A 26,401-nucleotide genomic window follows, 5' to 3' on the forward strand; every position below is an offset into this window, starting at 1 on the left:
TGGGGAGTAGCCACCAGCCCTGTCATACATTCAGTATTCATCAACCATGAACCTGTTTTCCTGAATGTTCTTAATTTCAGTTATTCTGTTCTTACATCAGTCATCTGAATGCAGCTATACATTTTAAACCGGGGATGTAGTATGTGACTTCCCAGGTGGCGCTAGGAGAAAAGAATCAATCTGCCAATGCAGGAGATGTAAGAGAGGGGGATTCAATCCCTGGATCGGGAAAATCCACGAAGGACGTGGCAACCCATTCCAGTGTTCTTGCCTGGGATATCCCACGGACAGAGAAGCCTAACTGACTACTCTACAGTCACAAGAGTTGAATATGACTGAGCAACTAATGCTTCCACTTTTCACACACTTACCTATCATACATGGTAGAATCCATTTTTCTTCCTCCCCCACACAAGATATTATACATCAAGTTTTTGTTTATCTGTCAAGTGAAAAAAAATTGTTTCTTGTTTTAAATAAGCTTAATTAATAGTGGACATGAGTTTGGGTAGGCTCTGGAAGTTGGTGATGGACAGGAGGCCTGGCATGCTGCAGTTCATGGGGTCACAACGAGTCAGACACAACTGAGCGACTGAACTGAACTGAATTAATAGTGAGACTGAGGAGTTTTTTTCCTTTTTCATAAACAAGTGTTCTCCAGAAGGATTAAATAGCTAAAGGTAAATCAGTTCTTAGAAATGCTTCAATAGACTATGGGAAAATATATACTCAACCTAGGGATAAATCCGTAAAATATGTTAATAATTTTTTACTTCATCTATTCAAAAGTATGCATGTGAAAAGCATCAGGATATAGCTATATGGCAACTAACATACCAAGAAATAACATTTGCTACACATGGCAAACAAATCGTTAACACCCATAATATATAAGGAGTTTCTACAAATCAGTAAGAAAAAGAACCCAATAGAAAAATGAGTATTTATTTTTAGAAGAAGAATCCTAAATGGCCAAAAAATGAAAAAATATTCAACCTTTGTTATTTACTACTAGCATAAAATGTTTCTCTTACTATGTCAATACATATAAATCTTGATTCTTTTAAACACTGTATGGGTTGTTGGTTTTTATTTAAATGTTAATCCATTGATGGTTGTCTAAGTTCTTTTCTACTTTTTGCTATGATAAACAATTCTACAATGAATTTGTATGTGTGTGTGTTACATTTGTTCAGTCGCTAAGTCACGTCCAACTCTTTGGGACCCCAGGGACTGGTGCGCTCCAGGCTTACCTGTCCTTCACTGTCTCCCAGAGTTTGCTCAAACTCGTGTCTGTTGAGTCGATGATGCCATTCAACCATCTCATCCTCTGTCACCCTCTTCTCCTCCTGCCCTCAATCTTTCCCAGCATCAGTGTCTTTTCCATTGAGTTGGCTCGTCATTTCAGGTGGCGAAAGTGTTGGAGCCTGAGCTCCAGCATCAGTCCTTCCAATGAATATTCAGGGTTGATATACTTTAGGATTGACTGGTTTGATCTCCTTATTGCCCAAGGTAGTCTCTAGAGTCTTCTCAAGCACCACAGTTCTAAAGCATCAATTCTTTGGTGCTCAGCCTTCTATATGGTCCAACTCTCACATCTGTACATGACTACTGGAAAAATCATAATTTTGACTATGTGGACCTTTGTTGGCAAAGTAATGTTTCTGCTCTTTAATATGCTGTCTAGGTTTGTCATAGCTTTTCTTTCAAGGAGCAAGCGTCTTTTGATTTCATGACTGCAGTCACCGTCCACAGTGATTTTGGAGCCCAAGAAAATAAAATCTGTCACTGTTTCCTTTTCACCCCATTTGTTTCATGAAGTAATGGAACCGGATGCCATGGATCTTAGTTTTTTGAATGCTGAGTTTTAAGCCAGCTTTTTCACTCTCGTCTTGTATAGACATTATCAGTTTTTTTAGTCTTGGTAGGTAGAAAACTCTACTTATTTTAAAAAAGTTTTTTTTTCCTTTAATTATTTCTAAGATGTAGTATCTCTTAATGTTTATATATTAACTGCTTTATGCCATTTGTTTTTCTTCATTTATTACTTGTTTATTTTCTTCATGAATAAGTGCTTTTTCTACCCTTTACCCGTTTTTCTATTAGTGTCTGTATTGATTATACGAACTCTTTATGGAGTCATGATATCCCTTTTCTGCCATACAAGTTTAAATATGTGAGTTTTATACCTTGTTATACTTATCATCCTAATTTTTACTTGCCAGGTTTTTACACATCATATTAATATTTCTACATCAGTTTAATTCATTTCTGTTCATTATTTATTCAGCTACATCATTTATATCTGTTTTTTCCATTAGATCATTGTTTTCTTTCTAGATTGTATAATCTGCAAAATCGAGAATTACGTCTCCTCATATAGGTCTGGCACAATATCACTTATTTGATAATAATGATTTCTTCTTAATGATGGCTACATAGGTGAGACCTAGAAATAGATGCTCAGGAACTGACAGGCTACAAAGAGCCTACAGACTGATTATAGATCCTACCAGCAATAGACTTTAGCCATCCTTTCACCAGACTTCACCGTTATATTTGAACAACAGAATAGTGTAGTGTTACTGTGTAATGGATCTACTATGCATATTCTCACTGCTTTAAATTCTCTGATCATATAAAAAGAGAAGAATGCACTAGCTTAGTGTTTGATCTTTACCACATAGATCTAATGTCACGATCAGTTGCTTTCAGTATTTTCTTTGAAATCACATAAAGGTTCATATGTGCCAGGTTTCATAAGCATCACATGATAGGGTCAAAAAATACAAATTCCAAGGCAGAATTTATATGCCCAGTTCACATATGACAGTAATACTGTATAACCATATGTTGAATATAATACACAGTATGTAAATGCTCTTCTTGAATGCAATCCAATCAATAAAACCTAAAATAAATAACACTTTAATAACACATTTCAAATCAACTGAAAATGGAATAGATGGACTCTATGGCAAGAACATCCCTATAAAATTGACATTGAAAGGCCATTAAAACACAGAGAGTAAAACAATCTTGAAACTAAAGAAAAACTGTGAATATTTAGAAGTTTTTAAAAAGCCAACTACATTGCCTGCCAAGATATATCGGTCGTTTTTATTTAAAGAGCTATTTCAATAAAAACTGGATTGCCAAGCATTAAAAGGTAAATTCCATTTGCCATCACCAATAACTGAAAGAAACTTTAAAAAAAATATACAATATTAACCTTAAAAAAGCTTAAAATGCACAATATTTAATAGAAAAAACTGAAAAAGTCCACTTTTAGTCATAATTGGAACTGTTGAAAGATTGACCTATTTTATCATTAAAAAAGGTTATGGGAAAGCTACTGAAGTTAACTTCAAAAGCCTAGCAGTAAAAGTGATTGTAATGTCAGTAAAACTGAAACAGATCGAATAACCCCTAAGTAGTACTAATCCACTGCACCTTTGAACATGTATATGCCTCTTTTTAAGCTGGAAAGGTTGCCCTTTTTTTTTCCCCTTAACTTGTTTCCAACATCCCTTTAAAAAACAAATCTATCTATTCAACTATTAACAGTCAGCAGCTCAGTACAGAAGCTACCTGTACTCAATGGTGATATGAGCTAAGATTTGAAATATTTTTTTCTGCTTTGGCCTGGTTCTGGAAAACATAGTTTCCTCAGTCTACCTTGTATAGAGAGGGCTTCTCTTTAAGTATTTATGTACTGTATGTATACAAGCAAATGCATTAATGAAGGTGACATACAATATTTTAACTGTTTTTTCTCTTGCTTATCAGCTCAAACTCTTACACCAGAATTGATGTTTGTGTTGTAACTGACATTTTCAGCTTTAATTTTGTCTCTTCAGATCCTGGGAAGACTTTGCCTGAAGCCCTTGATTATTGTACAGTTTGGCTGCAGACAGTACCTGGAGAAATAGACAGCAAAAGTGGTATTCCACCTTCACTTGTAACATTACAAATTAAAGATTTTCTTAATGGACCAGGTAAGAAAGTCATAATTCAAACTATTTTTTTTTTCCTGTGAGTCTCTTAATGTGTATGTACATGGAGTTTGCTAGCAATCTTGACGTTCTTTGCCAACCATGAGTAATTCATTTGTTTTCCAGACGTGTACTCTTCTCAGGCTACCTGTTCTAGAGATTAAAAGGCAAATATTAATATGCATTAAAATTTACCATTAGTTTGACAAAAAGTAGTTATCAATTTAAAAAATTGTTGTCATTTTATCTCTACCTTTTCTACTAATTAACTGTGGGACCTTAGGCCTTTATCTAATCTCCTGTGCCTCAGTTTCTTTACCTGTAAATGAAGAGATAAAATAGGTAATGGATGGATAGATAGGTGGGAGCATGAATGAATAGATACGTGGATAGGATACATGACATACATAGACAAGATAATATACATAGGTAGATTGGATTAGATAAATACTTACACATTTCAAATGCTTAGCAAAGTCCTTGGGATATATTAACACTCAATTTTAAATAGATATAGATATCAAAAAGTATTAAATGCTTATTATGTCCCAGGTATGTCCCAGGTACTAGGTGCTTTATATATTTGTATAAAGCCAAGGTATAGACTCTATAATTAATCCCATTTTACAAATAAAGAAGCTAAAACTTAGAAAAATGAAGTCAATTGCCTGAGATCATGTAGCAAAGGAGCCATTCAAACTCAGGTCTTTATGACTCCAAAGACCTAGGTCACTTCTATACTGCACTAATTTTAGTATAACTAAAGGTTTTTTCTTTCTTGTCTATCTCCTCCTCACGCTCTTTGTTTTTGCTGCTCTATTTCTTCCTCCTACATCTCATGTTTTTTTAATTATTTTTTTTTATTTTTAATTGGAGGATAATTCCTCTTCTTTTATTTGTTACTCTTAAATCACCTCTTTGAGATCTGAGTTGTTTATTTAATAGAAATTGCTACAGTTGAGTTTTCCTTTTGTTATACTCACAGTGCTGCAGAACATGTTAGCCATTCAAAGAATACCAGTTTCTTCGTTAGGAGTTTAAAACTGTGGCGTTATACTGTCTTGAGATCTCTAGCAGCGTATTGCAAGGCATGAATTTTGGTGACTGAAAGCTATCCCTATGTGGACCTGATTAAGTTTGCGTGCCACAACCAGTAAATTATGATTCATGACTACAAACAGAGAAAGTGGCCCACCGTCAGGACTAGAGTAGAAAGAGCCTGAAACCAACTCAGTTGGCCCTTTGACTGGGGCTCAGTTCTTGTTATACATGTTTATCTGATGCTGGGACTTAAAACATACAGATATATGAAGAATTAGTTCTAATTTTTAGTATCTAGATTTACTATATAGGTGTGGTTTTAAAGACTTGAAGGAAGGGAAGAAGCTGATGATGAAGTCTAAAGGATTCATTTAAGATGGAAGCATCCTTTGGAACGCTGGATGGTTGAAAGAGTGTGAGTCCTCAGTTAGTGAATGTGAAGTACCATATTTCATTGAATTCAAGCAACCATCAATGTAGGAAAAAACATTTTATATACTACTAAGAAAAAAAGAAAAAAGTACCTGCTATTTAGGCTATTTTATATATATATATATAAAATATATATGTATATGATGTTTCCCTGGTGGTAAAGAATCCACCTGCAACCTAGAGAAGGAAATGCCGACCTACTCCAGTATTTTTGCCTAAGAAATCCCATGGACAGAGGAGCCTGGCAGACTACAGTCCATAGGGTAGCAGAGAGTCAGTAACTTTCTTGCTTCTTCAATTGCAGGACAAAAGACTGAGCATGCCAGAATGAATGAATTAGGGTAAGAACATGACTGTCTCATGGAGAAGTGATAGGGAAATGCGTTTACTTCCTTTTTCTCTCTTTTAGTTTCAGATTTCTTTTGCTTTTAGGCACAGTCTTTCACCTTTTGGCTAGAAAGTTCCCTTCGAGTTTACATTTGATTGATTTGTTTCTAAAAGGGATGGGATGGATCTTCAAGTCAGCAGTAAATTGTGTACCATATTTTTGTGGCTCCCATATAATTTGAATTTTGAGAAATATAAATGAGCAGATGAAAACTTATATGTTTATCATTCTGTCATTCAATTTGACTATGTATGACTTTTACAACAGTTGTACTTTGTGTTTCTTATATTTTTTAAAATTGAAAACTGCATATCTGCCACTTCTAATTTTATGCCCGTTCAGTAATAAAGATTGTCTATCTGGGGTTCGAACTTTTAAGTTAATGTATTGAAATAGTTATCTTACAGCAGTGGTTCCCAAACTGCAGTGTGCATTTGAACATTTCTGGAGTTCTGGTTAAATGCAAATGTGGTTTAATAGGGATGAAATTCTATGTTTTTAACAAGCTCACAGGTAAAATGAATACTGTGGATCTGGAAACACTTTTTGTACCACGATTTTATATGACTTATATAGTAATAATATGTGTTTATATATGATTTTCTTAAGACCATCAATACAATTACTGAGACTCAAACTGCAGATATTTTGGGGCATAGGAGAGTGGAAAATGATACAAAGAATGACTGTTTTTAAATTTTATTTATTTATTTTGGCTACTCTGGGTCTTCACTGTGGTGTGCTGGCTTCTCTAGTTGCAGGGTGTAGGCCCACCAGGGAGGCCCTGAGTGTTTTTTTTTTTTTAATGATTTTTTATTATGAGAAATCAAATACAATATCCAATATAAAATGGTTTAAGTTCTTCAAAGTCTAAAACATTTTTTAACCAAGAGTATTTTTCTATCATGAATTATTTGAGGGGATATTAGTTTGAATGATATGTCAGTTCTGTGCGATTCCACTAGAACATTTAGCTAACAGCCTAGAACTACTCCAGTATTTGCCACCTTGGAGAAAATTTCCTTGCTATAAACAGTTTGTCATGTAAAGTATGTTTAGGGACTTCCCTGGTGGCTCAGACGGTAAACCATCTATGGTAAACCAGCCTACAATGTGGGAGACCCGGGTTTGATCCGTGGGTTGGGAAGATCCTTTGGAGAAGGAAATGACAACCCACTCCAGTATTCTTCCCTGGAAAATCCCGTGGACAGAGGAGCCTAGTAGGCTACAGTCCATGGGGTTGCATGAGAGTCAGACATGACTGAGAACATTAAGCTAACAGCCTTGAACCACTCCAGAATTTGCCACCTCAGAGAAAATTTCCTTGCTATAAACAGTTTGTCTTGTAAAGTATATACATAGGTATTGTTAAATAAAAATTATTATCTCTCTGTAAATAGCTACTCTATATTAATTTAGAGATCAATAGGAATAGTGGGACATAATAAAGCATTTTTTGCTGTTCAGTTCAGTTGCTCAGTCATCTCCAACTCTTTGCAACCCCATGCAGGCCTCCCTGTTCATGACCAACTCCCGGAGTTCACCCAAACTAATGTCCATTGACTCAGTGATGCCATCCAACCATCTCATCTTCTGTCGTCCCTTTTTCCTCCTGCCTTCAATCTTTCCCAACATCAGGGTCTTTTCAAAAGAGTCAGCTCTTTGCATCAGGTGGCCAAGGTATTGGAGTTTCAGCTTCAACATCAGTCCTTTCAATGAACACCCAGGACTGATCTCCTTTAGGATGGACTGGTTGGATCTCCTTGCAGTCCAAGGGACTCTCAAGAGTCTTCTCCAACACCACAGTTCAAAAGCATCAATTCTTCCGCGCTCAGCTTTCTTTATGGTCCAACTCTCACATGCATACATGACTACTGGAAAAACCATAGCCTTGACTAGATAGACCTTTGTTGGCAAAGTAATGTCTCTGCTTTTTGATATGCTATCTAGGTTGGTCATAACTTTCCTTCCAAGGAGTAAACGTCTTTTAATTTCATGGCTGAAATCATCATCTGCAGTGAATTTGGAGCCCAAAAAAAGAAAGTCAGGCACTGTTTCCACTCTTTCCCCATCTATTTGCCATAAAGTGATGGGACTGGATGCCATGATCTTAGTTTTCTGAATGTTGAGCTTTAAGCCAACTTTTTCACTCTCCTCTTTCACTTTGATCTAGAGGTTCTTTAGTTGTTCTTTGCTTTTTGCCATAAGGGTGGTGTCATCTGCATTTCTGAGTTTATTAGTATTTCTCTCGGCAATCTTGATTCCAGCTTGTGCTTCTTCCAGCCCAGCATTTCTCATGATGTACTCTGCATATAACTTAAACAAGCAGGGTGACAATATATAGCCTTGACGTACTCCTTTTCCTATCTGGAACCAGTCTGTTGTTCCATGTCCAGTTCTAACTGTTGCTTCCTGACCTGCATACAGGTTTCTCAAGAGGCAGGTCAGGGGATCTGGTATTCCCATCTCTTTCAGAATTTTCCACAGTTTATTGTGATCCATTCAGTCAAAGGCTTTGGCATAGTCAAGAAAGCAGAAATAGATGTTTCTCTGGAACTCTCTTGCTTTTTCGATGATCCAGCAAATGTTGGCAATTTGATCTCTGGTTCCTCTGCCTTTTCTAAAACCAGCTGGAACATCTGGAAGTTCACGGTTCACGTATTGCTGAAGCCTGGCTTAGAGAATTTTGAGCATTAACTTTACTAGCGTGTGAGATGAGTGCAGTTGTGCGGTAGTTTGAGCATTCTTTGGGATTGCCTTTCTTTGAGATTGGAATGAAAACTGACCTTTTCCAGTCCTGTGGCCACTGCTGAGTTTTCCAAATTTGCTGACATATTGAGTGCAGCACTTTCACAGCATCATCTTTAAGGATTTGAAATAGCTCAACTGGAATTCCATCACCTCCACTAGCTTTGTTCGTAGTGATGCTTCCTAAGGCCCACTTGAGCTCACATTCCAAGATGTCTGGCTCTAGGTTATATATTATTTTATAGATTTTTGACAACTCAAGAAAAAAAATATTTTCCCAGATTTTAAGAGAAATATTATTTATGCTAAGACTGGAGGAACAGAATTCAGCTTTCTTGTATTCCCCAGTACCATTCTCTTCCCTTAAAAAATGAAAAGTCCTTTTTTTTTTAGTGTTGCAAATAATGCTTCTAGTATTATGCAGTATTATCATTTAAGAATCTTTTGATACCATTAGTTTAATCTGTATGTGCATCTATTTAAGTGTCATTCCCAAAGAATGCTTTATGCTACAACTCTAAAACAGTGTATTTTCATTTATTCCTTCGTTGCTCTTGAATTAAAGTTTCAGTAGCAATAAAAGTTATGACCCCGAAGAGTAGAGGAAATACCGACTATAACTACCCTTAAATTTTCTTCCTAAGGTGCAAACTTTTGAATTCAGCCTTTCAGATTTTTTTCAAGGATTATTTTATCTAAACAAGGTGATGCATATGCTACTCCCTAGCATTTGTTTTTGGGAAAATAATTCAGTGTTCTTGAGTATTCCCTGATTTCCTCTGTTCACTTAATAGTACATTAGCACAATTGGTAGGTCCCAACTTGTACATCAAAAACACCTTCAAAGCTCTCTCAACCCCCACCTCCTTCCTTCAGAGGCAACAATTGTACCCATTAGCAAGGTCAGTGGCTTGGAGAAACCTGGAAAACAGCAGCTACCAGAAACCCACTAGAATAATATCTCCAGCAGGTGATAGATTAGTTGGAACAAATTGGAACCATTGCAGTTCAGCAATCCTGGTTTCTTTCAAGCTGTTTTTAAAATGTCGTCATTTTAATACACAATCTAAGCCCCGCGGAACAGTCCACAGCAGGTTAATTTGAATCATATGATGTGTCACTGCCCTCAGCTGACATGAGCTCTATTCCATGTGTGAAGCCATAATAAATCCATTCCCAACCGAGGAAAATTCCCCGTGAGAAGGTGAACTAATCCAGGCCTCACACTGGCATGCTAGCCCTCTGTAATTGAAAGCAGGGCCACCTGTTCCCAGCACAGTTAGCCTATAGAGAAATTACTGTTAGATACTTCTTATATTGAAAACTCATTCATACTTTTTGCAAATTCAAATTCAACTGTGAACTGCTTCATATGACATCATACAGAAACTTAGGAATGTGCCCCCTTGATCCCAGTTTAAAAGTTTGTTAACTATAGGATTTCTTAACTTTGAAATGAAATTTTTTTTTTAATTTAATGAGAGCTGACACGTGAGAAGAAGAAATGGGGAGGGTGCAGATTTTTCTAATTAACTTAAGGTCATTTACAGAAATATTTGAACTCCCTGGTATTTTTTTCATTGTTTCTTTGTGGACATATATTTGAATACTGTCACTGTAGCCACTAAATGACACTTAAAGGACAGCAAAGAAAAACTTATGCCAAACTGGGAGAACATTCCCACATTTATGTTTTATTATAAATAATTAGCATATCACAATTTTCATATAATTTTAGGCAACATAGTTATATCAAAGTTATGACTATAATTTCCTATTTCTTTTATTTTAATATACTTGGTGTCACTTGTTGAAACACATAGCCAGTGATAGTTTTTCTCATAATAAAATCACTTATTTACTCTCCTTAACTAACCTGTTAATTCATTTATCTATGTCATTTTCAGTTTTCCTGATTTCATTCCAGCTTTGGATTGGTTTTATTTAATTTTTATTTTAAAATATTATTTGATTTTTAATTTTTTGTAGTCCATTTTTTATAAATTTACTGTTTTATAGGTTGAAAGGATTTTAATTTTCACTTAAAAAAATTTCCTAACCATTCTAGAATTTCCCATCTCCACAAGCCTCTTTGATTTGAATGAAAATACATACTGGAATAATGTGAAATACTACTTTAAAAACTTCTCAGATATAGTAACACACCATTCAAATAGGTTTGTTTATAATGAATATAAAGTAGAAATGCTAAGTTGCTTACTGCCAATTTTGTGTATTTTTTAAATGTTTTCACTTTTCATGATGATATCTACTTTTATGTCTTGTTATTACAGAATTCATTGCTATTGGGAATTAATCCAGACATAGGTAGAAGATGACTGACTGAGGGAAATTAAGATAACCTGAAAAAACACAAATAGCCTCCTGACATTTTCTGGAGTAGAAAATGAAGAATAAGTAATATGATTTTTATATACAAAAAGATGCAAAGTGAAAGAAAGCACATTTTAAAGCTAATTTTAATTAATTTAGTCTACTTATTGTAACCCTGATAGTTAACTCCTTGTTCTTTTCTCTTTCCAGAAATAGGGCCAAGGTCCACACCTTGATCACTGGAGTCCTATCTCTATTTTAGTTTTACAACTATACTAGCAAGATATCTTCTACATTTAAGAAATGTAAACTAGTTAATAAAACTGTGAAAACCTTGACTTTTACATTTGCTAGGTGTTACAGATTTCAGTTTGCAGTGTCAGCATTGTACTATCATAGTTTATTTTCACTATGATTTATCAAAATAAAACAATAAACAAAGTCAGGATGTCAAATAGAGAGTAGACCAAGGATTTTATTTTATTGCTTAATTTTTTTAATTGAAGTAGAGTTGATTTACAATATAGTGTTAATTTTAGGTATACAGCATAGTGATTCAGCATTTTTTTAGCAGACCATTGTCAGTTATTGTATTTCCTGTGCTACACACTATATCCTTGTCGCTTGTCCATTTTATGTATAGTAGTTTGTGTCTGTTAGCCCCATACTTCTAACTTGCATGAACTCTGTAGTCGTGGCACATGGGCTCCAGAGCATGCAGTCCTCAGTTGTTGTGTCAGAAAGGGCTCTCTGGTTGTGGCACACAGGCTTAGTTGCTCATCAGCATGTGTGATATTAGTTCTCTGACCAGGGATTGAATCTGTGTCCCCTGCATTTCAAGACGAATTCTGAACCACTAGGAAAGTCCCTGTTTGTGTATTTTAGATATTAACCCTTAATTAGTTACATTGTTTGCAAATATTTTCTCCCATTCCATAGGTTGTCTTTTCATTTTATTCCTTTGCTGTGAAAAAGCTTTTAAGTTTGACTAGGTCCCATTTGTTTATTTTTTTTTTTTTGCTCTCCTTTATTTTGCCTTGGAAAACTGATCTAAGAAATAGTATACAACCAAATAGTACAGAAAGTAATTGCAGTTTTGTACTATGACTATTAAGTCATTATCATTAGGCTGAAACACATGTTTGTTAATCAAAATAGGAACCATTGCAATCAATATATTTTTGCCAATGAACAGTAGTTTGTTTATTCCTGTAGTGTAAAAATCCATGCTTCAGGATTCAACAAACTCTTGGAGAGCATTTTCCGCCTCCCTCTGATTGTGGAAGCATTTTTCCCGCAAAAAGTTGTCAAGATACTGGAAGAAGTGATAGTCCATTGATGAGAGATCAGATGAATATGGCAGATGAGGCAAAACTTCCTAACCCAACTCATTCCACTTTTGAAGCTTTGGTTGTGCAATGGGCAGTCAGGGGTTGTGGTAGAGAGTTGGGCCCTTTCTGTTGGTCACTGCTGGCTGCAAGCATTGCAGTTTTTGGTGCATCTCATTGATTGCTGAGCATACTTCTCAGATGTAATGATCTCATGAGAATTCAGAAAGCTGTAGTGGATCAGAAAGGCAGCAGACCACCAAACAGTGTCTGTGACCATATTTTAGTGCAAGATTGGTTTTGGGGAGTGCTTTGGAGCTCCTTCTCAGTCCAACCATTGAGCTGAAAGTGAAAAGTGAAAGTCGCTCAGTCATGTCCCAACTCTTTGCGACCCCATGGACTATACTGTCCATGGAATTCTCCAGGCCAGAATACTGGAGTGGGTAGCCTTTCCCTTCTCCAGGGGAACTTCCCAACCCAGGGATCGAACCCAGGTCTCTTCCATTGCTTGAGAAAACCTAAGATTACTGGAGTGGGTAACTTTTCCCTTCTCCAGCGAATCTTCTCAACCCAGGAATTGAACCAAGGTCTCCTGCATTGCGAAGCATCAGTTAGAACTGGACATGGAACAACAGGCTGGTTCCAAATAGGAAAAGGAGTACGTCAAGGCTGTATATTGTCACCCTGCTTATTTAACTTATATGCAGTGTACATCATGAGAAACGCTGGGCTGGAAGAAACACAAGCTGGAATCAAGCTTGTCGGGAGAAATATCAATAACCTCAGATATGCAGATGATACCACCCTTATGGCAGAGAGTGAAGAGGAACTAAAAAGCCTCTTGATGAAAGTGAAAGAGGAGAGTGAAAACGTTGGCTTAAAGCTTAACATTCAGAAAACTAAAATCATGGCATCTGGTCCATCACTTCATGGCAAATAGATGGGGAAACAGTGGAAACAGTGGCTGACTTTATTTTTGGGGGCTCCAAAATCACTGCAGATGGTGATTGCAGCCATGAAATTACAAGACGCCTACTCCTTGGAAGGAAAGTTAGGGCCAACCTAGATAGCATATCAAAAAGCAGAGACATTACTTTGCCAACAAAAGTCCGTCTGGTCAAGGCTATGGTTTTTCCAGGGTTCATGCATGGATGTGAGAGTTGAACTGTGAAGAAAGCTGAGCGCCAAAGAATTGATGCTTTTGAACTGTGGTGTTGGAGAAGACTCTTGAGAGTCCCTTGGACTGCAAGGAGATCCAACCAGTCCATCCTAAAGGAGATCAGTCCTGGGTATTCATTGGGAGGACTGATGGTCAAGCTGACGCTCCAGTACTTTGATCACCTCATGCGAAGAGTTGACTCATTGGAAAAGACCCTGATGCTGGGAGGGATTGGGGGCAGGAGGAGAAGGGGATTTCAGAGGATGAGATGGCTGGATGGCATCACTGATTTGATGGAAATGAGTTTGAGTAAACTCCGGGAGTTGTAATGGACAGGGAGGCCTGGCGTGCTGCGATTCATGGGGTCACAAAGAGTCAGACACCACTGAATGACTGAACTGACTGAACTAACCTTTTTGAATTAGAGTCTTCATCTTTTCTAGATATGGGAATGCTGGATCATATGGTAACTCTGTTTTTAGTTTTTTAAGGCATCTCCATCGTCTTCTGCGTAGTGTCTACACCAGTTTACCTGCCTACCAACAATGTCAGAGGGTCCCCCTTTCTCCACACCCTCTCTAGACTTTTTGGTGATAAACATACTGAGTGGTGTGAGATGGTGTCTGTTGTAGTTTTGATTTACATTTCTCTAATAATTAGCAATATTAAGCATCTTTTCATGTACTTATCAGCCATCTGTATGTCTTCTTTGGAGAACTGTCTATTTAGGTATTCCTATGTTTTGATTGGGTGGCTTGTTTTTTCAACATGAGTTGTATGAGCAGTTTGTATGTTTTGGAAATTAAACCCTTATTGATTGCATCATTTACAAACATTGCTCCCATTTGTAGGTTGTTTTGTTTTGTTTATCCTTTCCTTTGATGTGCAAAAGCTTTTAAGTTTAACTAGATCCCATTTGTTTATTTTTGCCTTTGTTTCTGTTTTTCTTGGAAACAGATAAAAAAAAAATATTGCTATGATTTATGTAAAAGTGTATTCTGGCTATGTTTCCCTCTAAGAGTTTTATAGTGCCCAGTCTCATATTTAGGTCTTTAATCCATTTTGAGTTTATTTTTATATATGGTGTTAGAGAGTGTTCTAACTTCTTTCTTTTACATAGCTGTGCACTTTTCCCAGACTGTCTTTTCTCCATTGTATATATTCTTACCACCTCTATCTTAGATTGTCCATAAATGCATAGGTTTACTTCTGAGCTTTCTAGCCTGTTCCGTTGATCTATGTGTCTCTTTTCAGGTCATTACTATACTGTTTTGATTATTGTAGCTTTGTATTATAGTCTGAAGTCAGGGAGCATGATTCAAATATATTAAAGAAACCAGGTAAGTTATCATGTAAATTTTTCACAGTTTGAATTTTGTCTGTCCCTATTCAGTATATTTCCTACATATAAACTTTAGATGGCTCAATCTGATTCAGGTTGTTTATTTATTTATTTTTAGCAAGACTGTTTTATAAAAGATTTTATATTGTTCCATCAAGAGACACATAATGTCTAAAGGTTTCTTCTTAAGATGTTAATAGCTATTGATGCTAAATAGGTAAAGTCATTGGGGGTTGCAAACAGTAACATTTTAATTTGATTGCTTAGTAAAATTGTTTACCTAAGAAAGGTAGGATAAATGCTTACTTCTTTCCCTTTATTTACCCATTAAAAAAAATAAATTTGATTTTCCAGATCGTGGGGGGAACTTTTTTGCAGTGTAGTGTACATCAGTCATCATAGTGTACAGTTTAAATAGCTTACAATTTTATTTGTCAATCATATATCAATAAAACTAGGGAGAAATGAGTTAATTTTCTAAATATTCCCTTGTTGGCCATTTATCAGTAGTTGTTATTTGCTGTTACTCTGAATTCATTATTTTTAATAATGCTCAAATTGTCTCATCATTGGCAGTTGTAGTCTCTATAAATTGGCTTCTCTATGTTTTTAATCTTTCCTCAGTCTGGAATCCTTGCTTCCCTGTCTCAAAACATTTGGTTGTTCCTAAAAATCAGATATGCTGTCTCAAAGGATGAGTCTATGCCATCATTGAGAACAGGAACAAAAACACTGCCACAATTATTAGGGTAATGGAATGTACTTAGTCTTCTATGATAGCTACTTAGAGGGAGAGAAGCCCATTTAGATGAGCTCAGTTTGACAAATTCATTTTAGAAAACCCATTCATTTACCGTTTAATCAGAACTTTGTGTTGTGATTTTTGGGGGTAGGACAGTATAGTCAAAAAAAAGTCAATGCTTGATGATAAGAATATGTACATGAGCAATTATGCTAATAATAATGATGCCCAGTTCCCAATGATAAATACAATGAACGCTGCTGGCTGACCCAAGGGCATGTGTCAGTCATGTCTCTGAGCCTCCTCAGCAGTGCATGGGTCAGCCTACAACCAGTTCCATTTGGTGTACCACTGTTAACTGACACACTTGTCTGCCTCCACTGAGATCTTTACACTTCACACCTTCAATCAAAACATGTTGATCTCATTGTCAAGGGCAGCTTTCCAAGTTTTCTAGCTCTCACACCTGTGAATACCCCGTCTCCACTGTCCATTATCATCATGAGTACCTTTACTTGAACACTGTAACAAAAATCTGAATTTGAATTGCTGAATAAGAAAAAGAAGTGTACTATGAACCATGACCTAATAATACAAAATATTTTATTTAGAGTTACAAAACACATGAAGTCAAGTTTAATTAAATACTTGATCTTTGATTTGTATTTACTGTGGTGGATGGGGGCAGTCATTCCTGTATCTGTACATAGCCACTGTGGCCACTGACTTGTTTTCCTAACAAGCCCAACTTGTCTTTTATAAAAAAAAGTTATCTTTTACAAATAAAATTCCAAAGGAAGAAACACTTAACAAAGAATTTTTTCTTTCATAAATGTTATGATTTAGGTATAACAAGCCATATTGAATCCATTGGGTTTTGGGTAATAGATTTCAAAATACATCATAAATGTAAGTAATATGATGACTAATAGGTCAAGTAAAGTTGGAACATTTTAAATGAGAAAATAGCTGGAACAGTTTTCGGGAAACTTTTCCAGTTGATGTTTGGTCCCCCACAAGGTGTGCGTTAACATAAACTTAGGGGAATCACCTCTGGGGCTTAAATTCCCTCTCTGATTTCATTATTACAGTATGATTCTTTTCCTTTCCCTATTAAGTCATCTCCTAGGGTGTTGGAAGCATAAAATAAGTGTAATTTATTTGTATTTGTCTAATCTCCTTTTAACTCAATAATCATTCCATCATTCTGTTTCCTGGTAGCTTTAGGAAAGTTTTGAAGGGTAATAAGAGTCTAATAATTGACAGGCATGGGCTTACTTGGTAACTTAAAGATATAGAATGTGTTCTGGAGATGGTGAGAAATTAGATCTGGCAGAGAAATGGATGACTCAGCTGGGAAATTCACTATTACTACACATTCTTAAAATCTAAACATTAAGATAATCCATTTATTAAAGTTCATTGAGGATTACAAAAGAAAAATTCTAAACCCTTTAAAATAAGAATCTGATAATAATTGGATAAATGTGGAATAAAATTCACATTAACAATCTATGCCTGGTTCTCTATCCAGTTATATTTCTAGTTCTTGTAGATCATCATTTTATATAGTTCCAACTGTGTCTGTTGAATAAAACTTTTATAGTCCATTTCTTTAATGTTTTCATCTTAATAGTGAAGTTAATGTTTTTCATCATTTTTTAAAAGTATAAAAGAAGATGAGAAAATCATTGCTCAATTTTTTGTTTAAAATACCAGATTTTTTTTTTTTTGCATAGTTTTCCCATTTGTAAAAATGAGTTTTCCTACCATTATGAAACTACAAATATTTATAATAATGACAGTAATTTTCTACCCCCAAAAGTACCTGACTAGTTAAAGGATGTCAGAGTCTGATTTTATACTAGGAAATAGAAGTAACAGTACACATTTGTTTAATTATCAGATGTGACAGTGACCTTGTGCTTTTAGTTGAAGGAGTCACACATGTTGATGGACTTTACAAGCAATAAAGAGTGCTGCTGCATTTGTGGTGTTTCTCATTCTGGTACATGCTACAGATCTCTTTGTGGACCTGGTACTTTGAAAGGAATAGCCTCATTGTAAGCTCTGCTTTTTGGGCTCTTGACCTGTAGTGTTGTCTGACTTGTCCAATGGGACTGCCCTAGTCCCTCTGTTTATACATAGAACAAGCCGTGTTTTGCAGAGAATGTGGCTCAACACTCCAGCTCTAGGGGGCTGATAGTGGGGGTCTTTGTGGGCCAGCGGAGGGCAACCATGCACAAAGGTCGCACTGTATGCAGACAGACATACAGAAACCATCTGAAATGGAAATTATTTAAACGTTTTAAATGTCTAGTCGTCTCTTACAAAAGTTAGCTAACACCTGTCTTGTGCTTTGTGAGTAGCTTGTGCTTTGAGTGTAGCTTCTCTGCTGGCTCAGTGATAAAGAGTCCGCCTGCAGGGCAGAAGATGCAGGAGACAGCGCAACAAGTTTAACCCATTTTGAGCTGTTATTGATGTTGCTTTGGGAAGTTGATCTTTCTGATTTTTAAACTTTTTAAAGTTCATATTTGGTAGAATAAGGTTGATAATGTAACTCAAATAGATTCATAGTTGAAATTCACAAATATGATTAGATTGTAATACACCTTTCTTTTTCTGAATTATCAGCATTTGACTTCTACTGATAAAAAAGAACCTTCTTTTGAAACTTATTTTGTAATATGAGCCAAGATCTAGGAATGACTATATTCTCTTTCCTAATTAAACTACTTGAGATGGTGCTAACCTGACCTGTACTTTTCAGTTTTCCTGGTTTAGCTGATTCTAGTCTAACTGTTCAGTTAAAGCCTCTGATTTTCATGTGCCAGAGTGTTTGGTGTCAGTAAGATCAGAAATTATCCTGTGGCTTCTGTAACATTTAGGAGTAGCATTCTATCTTTTTCACCTTCTGCAGAAAGGGCACCTTGATCTCACCATTAAAGGTACTAGTGTAAGTGTTCTACTACACTGTTGGAAGGTCCATGGAGAATGGAAAGTAAACCTGAAAAACTGGCCCAGTACAGAGTTGGTTAACACTTAGGTGTTAGGTGGGCTTCCCCTAGACTTAAGGGCACAGTCCAGCCCTTTACATGTAAGGGTAAAAAGTAAAGGGGGTGGAAAAAACTGTCCTGTCATGCTATGACAAAGTAATTGAGAGAATTTTCTTTTTTTTTTTTAATAAAAGAGAAAAAAATTAAAATGTCCTTCATTGGTACATAGTTCTGTGAATTCTAATACATAAATAGATTCATGTAACCACTACCACGGTCAAGATACAGAACAGTTCTGCCTTAAATGCTCATGGTAGCCCTTTGTAATCACACTTGCCCATAAGCCCTAACCTCTGATGATTATTGCTCTCCATCACTTTAGGATTTTTATTTGTCTTGTCTTTTTGAGAATGTCATACAAATCTAATCACATAGCATGTAACCTTTTCAGACTAGCTTCTTTAATGCACATGCTACCCTTGAGATTCAGTGCAGTCCAGCTTCTTTAACTCATATGCTATCCTTGAGATTTGTTGCATCTGACATATGTTCCTTTTCATTGCTGAGTAGTGTTCCATCTTATAGATGTGCCATATAAGAATTCTTCCATTGAAGGGCATATAAATTGTTTTCAGTTTTGGTGATTATGAATAGAGCTACTTTAAACATTTGTGTACAAGTAGTTATGTGATTATAAGTTTCATTCCTGTATGATAAATACCTAGGTGTGGAATTGGTGGGTCATATAAGTCATAAGAAGGGGCTTCTCTGGTGGCTCAGACAGCAAAGAATCTGCCTACAATGTGGGAGACCCGGGTTCGATCCCTGGGTCAGGAAGATCCCCTGGAGAAGGAAATGGCAACCCACTCCAGTATTCTTGCCTGGAAAATCCCATGGACTGAGGATCCTAGTAGGCTATAGTCCCTGGGATCGCGAAGAGTCTGACACGACTGAGCAACTTCACTTTCACTTTCATACTAGTCTGTAGTTGTCTTTTATTATCTTTGTCTGGTTTTGATATCAGTAATGATGGTTTCATAAAATGGACTTAAGTATATTGTCTCCTATTTTCTGTGGTACAAAAATAAGGAAAAAATGAGGGATCTTCATAGTCCCTATAGGCATTAGGAATTCCCTTCCCATTACTGAAGCCAGAAATAGAGGCTTTTTCTGACTACTCCCTGTATCCACACCTGATGCCCACCTTCAGGTTTTTGGCTGCCCCAGACTATAGAATATTGCCAGAAAAAATGAAAAATTCACTACCATTTTGGTAGTATTTTGAAATTTAGTCATCTTCCCCAATCTACCTGTTGCCATTTACTTTTCAGAGTCTTCAAATTAGCTGCTCTTTGTAGATTCTTGTTTTTTTTTAAGCTGTAATATCTCCAGATGTTATAGTTCCATCTCTCCTGGAACCCTGAAATAATATTTAAAGAAAGGGAGTTGGCAAGTAACAAAGAGAAAAAGCAAAGTATGTTAGAATTTTTTGCTTTGCAAGGAAAAGGTAAAAGAAGCTAGGGCAAACATTCCTAGGCCTTGAAACTTTATTTATAATCACATTAGAAACTGGAAATACTCCACATTGGCGTATGGAATTTGTATTGGTTTTCTATTGATGAACTACAAATTACCACAAATATAGTGGCTTATAGCAATGCAAATTTATTGTCTCAATCCTCCAGGTCAGAAGTCCAGTTGGATTTAGCTGTATTCTCTGCTCAGAATCTCACAAAACCAAAATCAAGATGTCAGTTGAACTGGGCTCTAATCTAGAATCTCTGCAGAAGATTTCACTTCCAAACTCATTCCATCTGTTGCATAATCCACTTCCTGTGGCTTATGGGACTCAGGTCCTTAATTCCTTGTTAGTGATTGCCCAGTGCCTCCACCCCTCACCTCTAGGGCACCCTTTCCTTCTCACATGATCCCTACCATCCTCAAAGTAGCAATGACAGATCATAGACCCATTTCAAATCTCTCTTGACTTCCCTTTCTGCCTCTTCCTTTTACTTTGTAAAAGGCTCGAGTAATAGATCAGCCCACCAGGTAATCTTGGACTTAAATTCAATTTACCTGGAATTTTTATCACACCTATAAAACCCCTTCCAGCACAGCAGTACCTGGCTTAGTGTTTGAGTCAATAACCAAGGGACAGGAATCTTGGGAGAAGGGGATTATCTTCAGAATTCTGCCTCCCACAGAACCAGATTAGAGAGTTCTGGGCTGCTCCAACATGAAGTGACCAAATAAGTGCTTCATGCTGAGTTTCAGGCCCAACACTAGGTATTAAAGATGAAAAATGTATACTCAAGGATCTTCTCTATTGGTGGGAAACATAATCTCACAAAAGATACTTACTTATGCAGGACCAGCTTTGTGGAGCTACTTCTTGTAGAAAATGTTGCACATTTTCCTGGAGATTAGGCATTAGGCAAAGAAAGGGTACATTAGACCAAGGAGCAACGTGATCAAAGACCTAATGATATGACATCACAGGGGCTGGGGGATGTGGGCTCTGTAAACTCTTTGATATTTCTGGAGCTTTAATATTTGAGGCAGGCAATGGCTGTGGATAAGAAAAGGCAGGATCTTTTTTTTTCCATTCTAAGGAACTTCATCTTCTATCCCATAGATAAAAGCCATTACACAGTTTTAAGCAATAGTGAACCAGTCAGGATCACATTTGAAACAAATCATTTGGAAATTACTCTGGAGCCTGGATTAACAGGAATTGGTCTAGTCGGAGAAACCTTTTAGGAGGCTTTATATTAGCTAAGAATATCAAAGGCATGAACGGGAAAAAATGGGGAGTGGTTGGAATGCTGGAGAGAAAGAGATTGGATTCAGGCAATTATTTTGGAAATAAAATTGACAGAATTTAATCATTGAGTAAATTTGGACCAGGAAAAGAGGGAATGAAATGAGTCAAAAAGTCAGATTTTTTTATTTGAGCCAGTTGTTAGATTAGAGTTATTAACTGAGACAGAGAACACAGCATGTGTGAGAGGAAATCCCATGGACAGAGGAGCCTGGCGGGCTGTCATCCACTGGGTCACAAAGAGTTGGACACAACTTAGCGACTAAACAACAACCAGAACCAACAATGAGAGGAGGTGATGGTTTGTTCTGGATGAATTGACTTGATGAGCCTGTGGGAGTTGAGTAGGAAGAAAAAATCCATTCCTTTTTTTCCCCCCTTAATTACATCATTAAATATCCATTTTGTACTTGTGCATGCGTGCTAAGTCACTTCAGTCATGTCCAATTCTATGTGACCCCATGGACTGTAGCCTGCTAGGCTCCTCTGTCCATGGGATTTTCCAGGCAAGAATACTGGAGTGAGTTGCTGTGTGCCCTCCTCCAGGGGATCTTCCCTACCCAGGGATTGAACCCGCATCTTTTACATCTCCTGCACTGGCAGGTGGGTTCTTTATCACTAGCACCACCTCCGCACTCAGAATATTAAGACGGAGAACAGTCCTTATTTTTCAGGAGCTCATAGTTATCTGGACTCTAAACAGTAACTATAAAAATAGTATAAATAGATACCTGATGATGACACAATACACAGGATATTCTGAAAGCAATGAATGAGAGGCGCCTCAGTCAGCCACAGTGATCAAGAAAGGTTTTTCAGGAAGAAATGACCTAAAGAGTCTCAAAGGACAAGTTAGGCAAATAACCAAAGATAAATAGTTTGGGTTTTTTTGTTTTTTTTTGTGCCCCTGGGACCACCATATCTGAGATACAAGAATCCGTATTGAAATAGCACTCAGCAGTTCTCATGCATACCATTCTATGGATGTTTTGCCAATCTACAGTCAGGGAAAGTGGATCCCTTAGGCCCAGCAGTTGGTATAGGTAGATAAATATTTGGGCAAATTCCTGAGTAGGTCAATAAATTGTTTTTATGGCTACTTCTGACCCTTAGTTTAAATCTCATGAATCCAGGCAAAAGCAGATAGCTTCTGGCCCCAGTATCTGAGTCTTCTTTCCACTTCAGCTTTGTTCAGTTTTTCTGTTGCTGCTATCATCTGTTAAGATTGCTCATTTTTTTCATTGTGGTAAAAGGTGGTATTATTTTCTGTGAGGTCACAAAATTTAGAAACCCACATAAAAGAATTTGCAGGCAGAGCAGGACAATGTATGAGTCATTGGAATCATGCAGTACCCTAAAATATTTTGCTCACCAACCTGTTCTGCAGGTCAAAAATAATGCCTTTTAAAAATGATGCTGGTGTAACTGGATTTCCCTATGCAAAAAAAAAAATTTTAAGTTGAACCCCTACCTCACACAAAAGTTAATTTGAGAGGAATTATAGACCTAAATTTAAGAGGTAAAATTCTACAACTTGTAAAAGAAAGCGTAGCTGTGAATCTTTATCACCTTGGATAAAGCAATGATTTTTTGATGTCACCAAAAGCTCAAACAGAATAATCTCTTGGACTTAACAAAAATTAAAATCTTTTGTGCTGCAAATGAGACAATCACAGAAACTGAGAAGACAGTTCACAGAATGGGAGAAAATATTTGCAAATCCTATACCTGATAGGGACTTGTATATGGAATATATCAATGTAAAAAACTCATACTATTTAATAAGAAGAAGACAAAAAACCCAATTTAAAAATGAACAAAGGTAATAGACATTTTTCTAAGAATATATACACATCACCAATAAGCATATGAAAAAATGCTCAGCATCATTAATCATTAAGAAAGTACAAATAAAAAAAAAAAAAAGAAAGTACAAATCAAAATCACACTGGGATACCACTTCACACCCACGAGGATTGCTGTAATTAAATATAACCCAACAATTTCACTTCTAGGTAGATAGCTTAAAGAATTGAAAACATATTCATATAAAAATTTGCATATTAATGTTCATGTAGTATTATCCATGCATGCTAAGTCACTTCAGTCGTGTCCGACTCTGTGGGACCTGATGGACTGGAGCCCACCAGGCTCCTCTGTCCATTGGATTCTCCTCTGGAGTGGGTTCTTGTGCCCTGCTCCAGGGGATCTTCTCCACCCAGGGATCGAACCTGTGTCTCTTATGTCTGTCTACCTGCGTTGGCAGGTGGGTTCTTTACCACTAGCACCACTTGGGAAGCCCCAGCAATATTGTTCATTAATAACCAAAAAGCAGAAACAACCCAAGTGTCCGCAAACTGATAATGAATAAGCAGTATACTACAGTATATCCACCCGATGGAGTATCAGTCAGTCATAAAAAAGAAATGCTGTACTAATGACATATGATTCAACACAAATGAACCTTAAAATTTTTTATGTTAACTGAAGAAAACCAAATGCAAAAAGCAGGATTTTATGTGATTCAGTTTATATGAAATGTCCAGAATAGGCAATCTATAGAGATAGAAATTAGCTTATTGGTTGCCTGAGAGTTGGAAGTGGGGAATGAGTAGAGACTGCTAAATGGCATGGGAATTTCTTCCCCCAGTGGTGGTGATAATGTTCTGGAATTAGATAGTGGTGATTAGTACACAATCTTATGAGTATAATAAGAACTATTGAATTGTATACTTTAAATAGGTAAATTATATGGATATGTGAGTTAATATGTCAATAAAGATGTTAAAAAATAATTTCTTTAAATTAGGGTGTTTTTTCCTGCTCAAAGAAATATAGGGAACAGAAAATATTTTAATATTGCAGAAGGTTGACTCAACTGTCTGACCCTTTCCAGTGGACAATTAGCTAGAAGCAGTACTCTCAGAATTTTGCTTAGTCTGATTAAAGCAACCCAAGGAAAGACACACAAGAGGAATGTACCCAGAGCAAGCCTGGGTAGCCAGGAGGAAACCCTAGGGTGCTGAAATCTGAAGATGAGCAGAGGTCCTCCTGTTGAAAACAGAATATGAACTTTGTCTGCTTGATAACTTTGCTATTACTAGCTTCATGTCTTGTATTATATCAGGCTCCAGTGAAAAGAATACTTAATTAGGTTCACTTAAACTCAACCATTTACTGGACACATACATGTGAGAAACACACTGTGCCAGGCACTGGGTATAAAGGTTAGGGCCATACTCTGCTTTCACGACCCTCATAGTCTTACATCTTATTGATGACAAAAACGGAAGTGAGAGCGCAAAAACAGAAAAGTCTTAATGTCAGGTGATTAAGTGACAAATAAGGACATCTGGTATGTGATACATGTAAAATGGAGTTTAAGAGATCTCAGTCTACCCGTGTTTCATTGGATGAGATATTTGAAACGTGTTCAACACAGAATACAGGGAACAATGTAGGGACTTTCCTGGGTTTTAGTGGGTCGCAGAGGAGAAACAAACGTTTTGTGTATATACTTTATCAGACAGTGGTGGGGAGGCTACTTCAGTTAATCAGTTGAACAGATTATTTGTTAATACCAGTGTTTATGTCAAACATTGTGCTGGTTACTAAGAGAGGTCCTTTTAACCCCAGAAGGAAGAATGTCAGTTCAATAACAAACTGGAAAGACTGCTCAACTTTGCCTCCAAGTAGAGGGTAGAGGGTAGATGTCCATGTGTGGGCTTCAATCTGTCAGGAACAGACAGACAGTCACATGCATTGGGACAGGAATGTAGGCAAGAGAGTAGTGTAGGAAAAGTGTTCCTTCAAGTAACTACATGGGAAGAATAGGTGGTAAGTAAAAGAATTATAACATCTGGCATCCTAATGAGTCCACAGTACAGGTGTTGGGAAACTGAGATAGGAGTTTGACAGGGAAGTAAAGGCTTATTTGCAATAAGAGAGCTTCAATAATTTTCTTACCCTTTTCACTTCTACAGCAGACATCAACTTGGATATATCAAAGCCTTTGAAAGCAAACCTGAGTTTTACCAAGTTGGATCAAATAAACCACTTTTTGAAGAAGATAAAAAATGTACACAGCAAAGTGTCCTCAGCCCCGTTGGACACCGTGCTGAATAAGGATGCGCTTCCAGCCTCCAAATGTTGCCATGGAAAGTTATCGAAGCTTAAAGTTCATGGTGATGGAGCACAAAAGGTTCCATTTCAAGAAAACATATGGAGAACGATTTCCTGCTTTCAAAAAATTTCTGTTCATACTACTCAGATTGTGGTCTCCATGGAAACTGTCCCCCATCCTAATAAACCATGCCTGTTGGCATCTTTATCCACCCTCAGTGGAAGCCTTAATGTCAAAGCAGCGCAGAAAGTACCTGGTAAGTCACAGTAAAGGGGCAAGAGAGATGCCAATGACTTGTTAACATCTAAAACTGCATAATGTTGAAGGTTTGTATTATGTAGAGGCAAAAAGTTTCAAGAATCATTAGAGATGGGCACACTTCTGGTTTGTTGCCTTATTTTAAAGAAAGTGTTACAACAAATTATTTAAGCCTAAGTATTTTATGCCTTAAAGTGTTCCTGTCTACCTCTTCAGGTGTGTTCCTACAGACATCTTTATAACTGTTTATTCCTAAATTTCTTTTTACCTAACATAGCTGTAGTGGAAGAACAGAGTAAGCATCAGGTTTTGCAAGCCATCCGAGTAGTAGCTTTCAAAATGTAGTCTCGGAACCAGCAGCATCTGGGAACTTGTTAGAAACACAAATTCTGACTGTACTCCTAACCTACTGAATCAGAAACTCTGGGCATGGTACCCAGAAAAACGTCTTCCAACAAACCCTACAGGTGATTCTGATGTGCTCCATTAAGTCACTGGTAACAATATATTTTTTAAAAAAAAATTACTCTGGTGGCAGAAATGTTACACCAAAAGTAATAGAAGCCAAGGTTCAACTTTGCAGAGACAGTGCCACTGAAGATTCTCAGACAGCAACACCTGCAGGGAAAGGCCCTGCGTCAGTGCCTGGCTGAGCAAAGGAGCCTGGACCTGGCAGCTGAATGTCCTTGATGAG

General features: G+C 36.9%; 1 protein-coding gene across 1 annotated transcript in view; it reads left to right on the forward strand.

Moving 5' to 3' along the window:
- Positions 1–26,401, forward strand: part of VPS13B (vacuolar protein sorting 13 homolog B) — a 763,389-nt gene that overhangs the window by 558,719 nt on the left and 178,269 nt on the right. Inside the window, exons 35-36 of the mRNA XM_065903112.1 lie at positions 3,861–3,998; positions 25,310–25,705. Of these exons, the coding sequence (XP_065759184.1) occupies positions 3,861–3,998; positions 25,310–25,705 (534 nt within the window). The remainder of the gene's footprint in view (positions 1–3,860; positions 3,999–25,309; positions 25,706–26,401) is intronic.

This window comes from Muntiacus reevesi, chromosome 12 (assembly GCF_963930625.1).
Source record: "Muntiacus reevesi chromosome 12, mMunRee1.1, whole genome shotgun sequence".
NCBI lineage: Eukaryota > Metazoa > Chordata > Mammalia > Artiodactyla > Cervidae > Muntiacus > Muntiacus reevesi.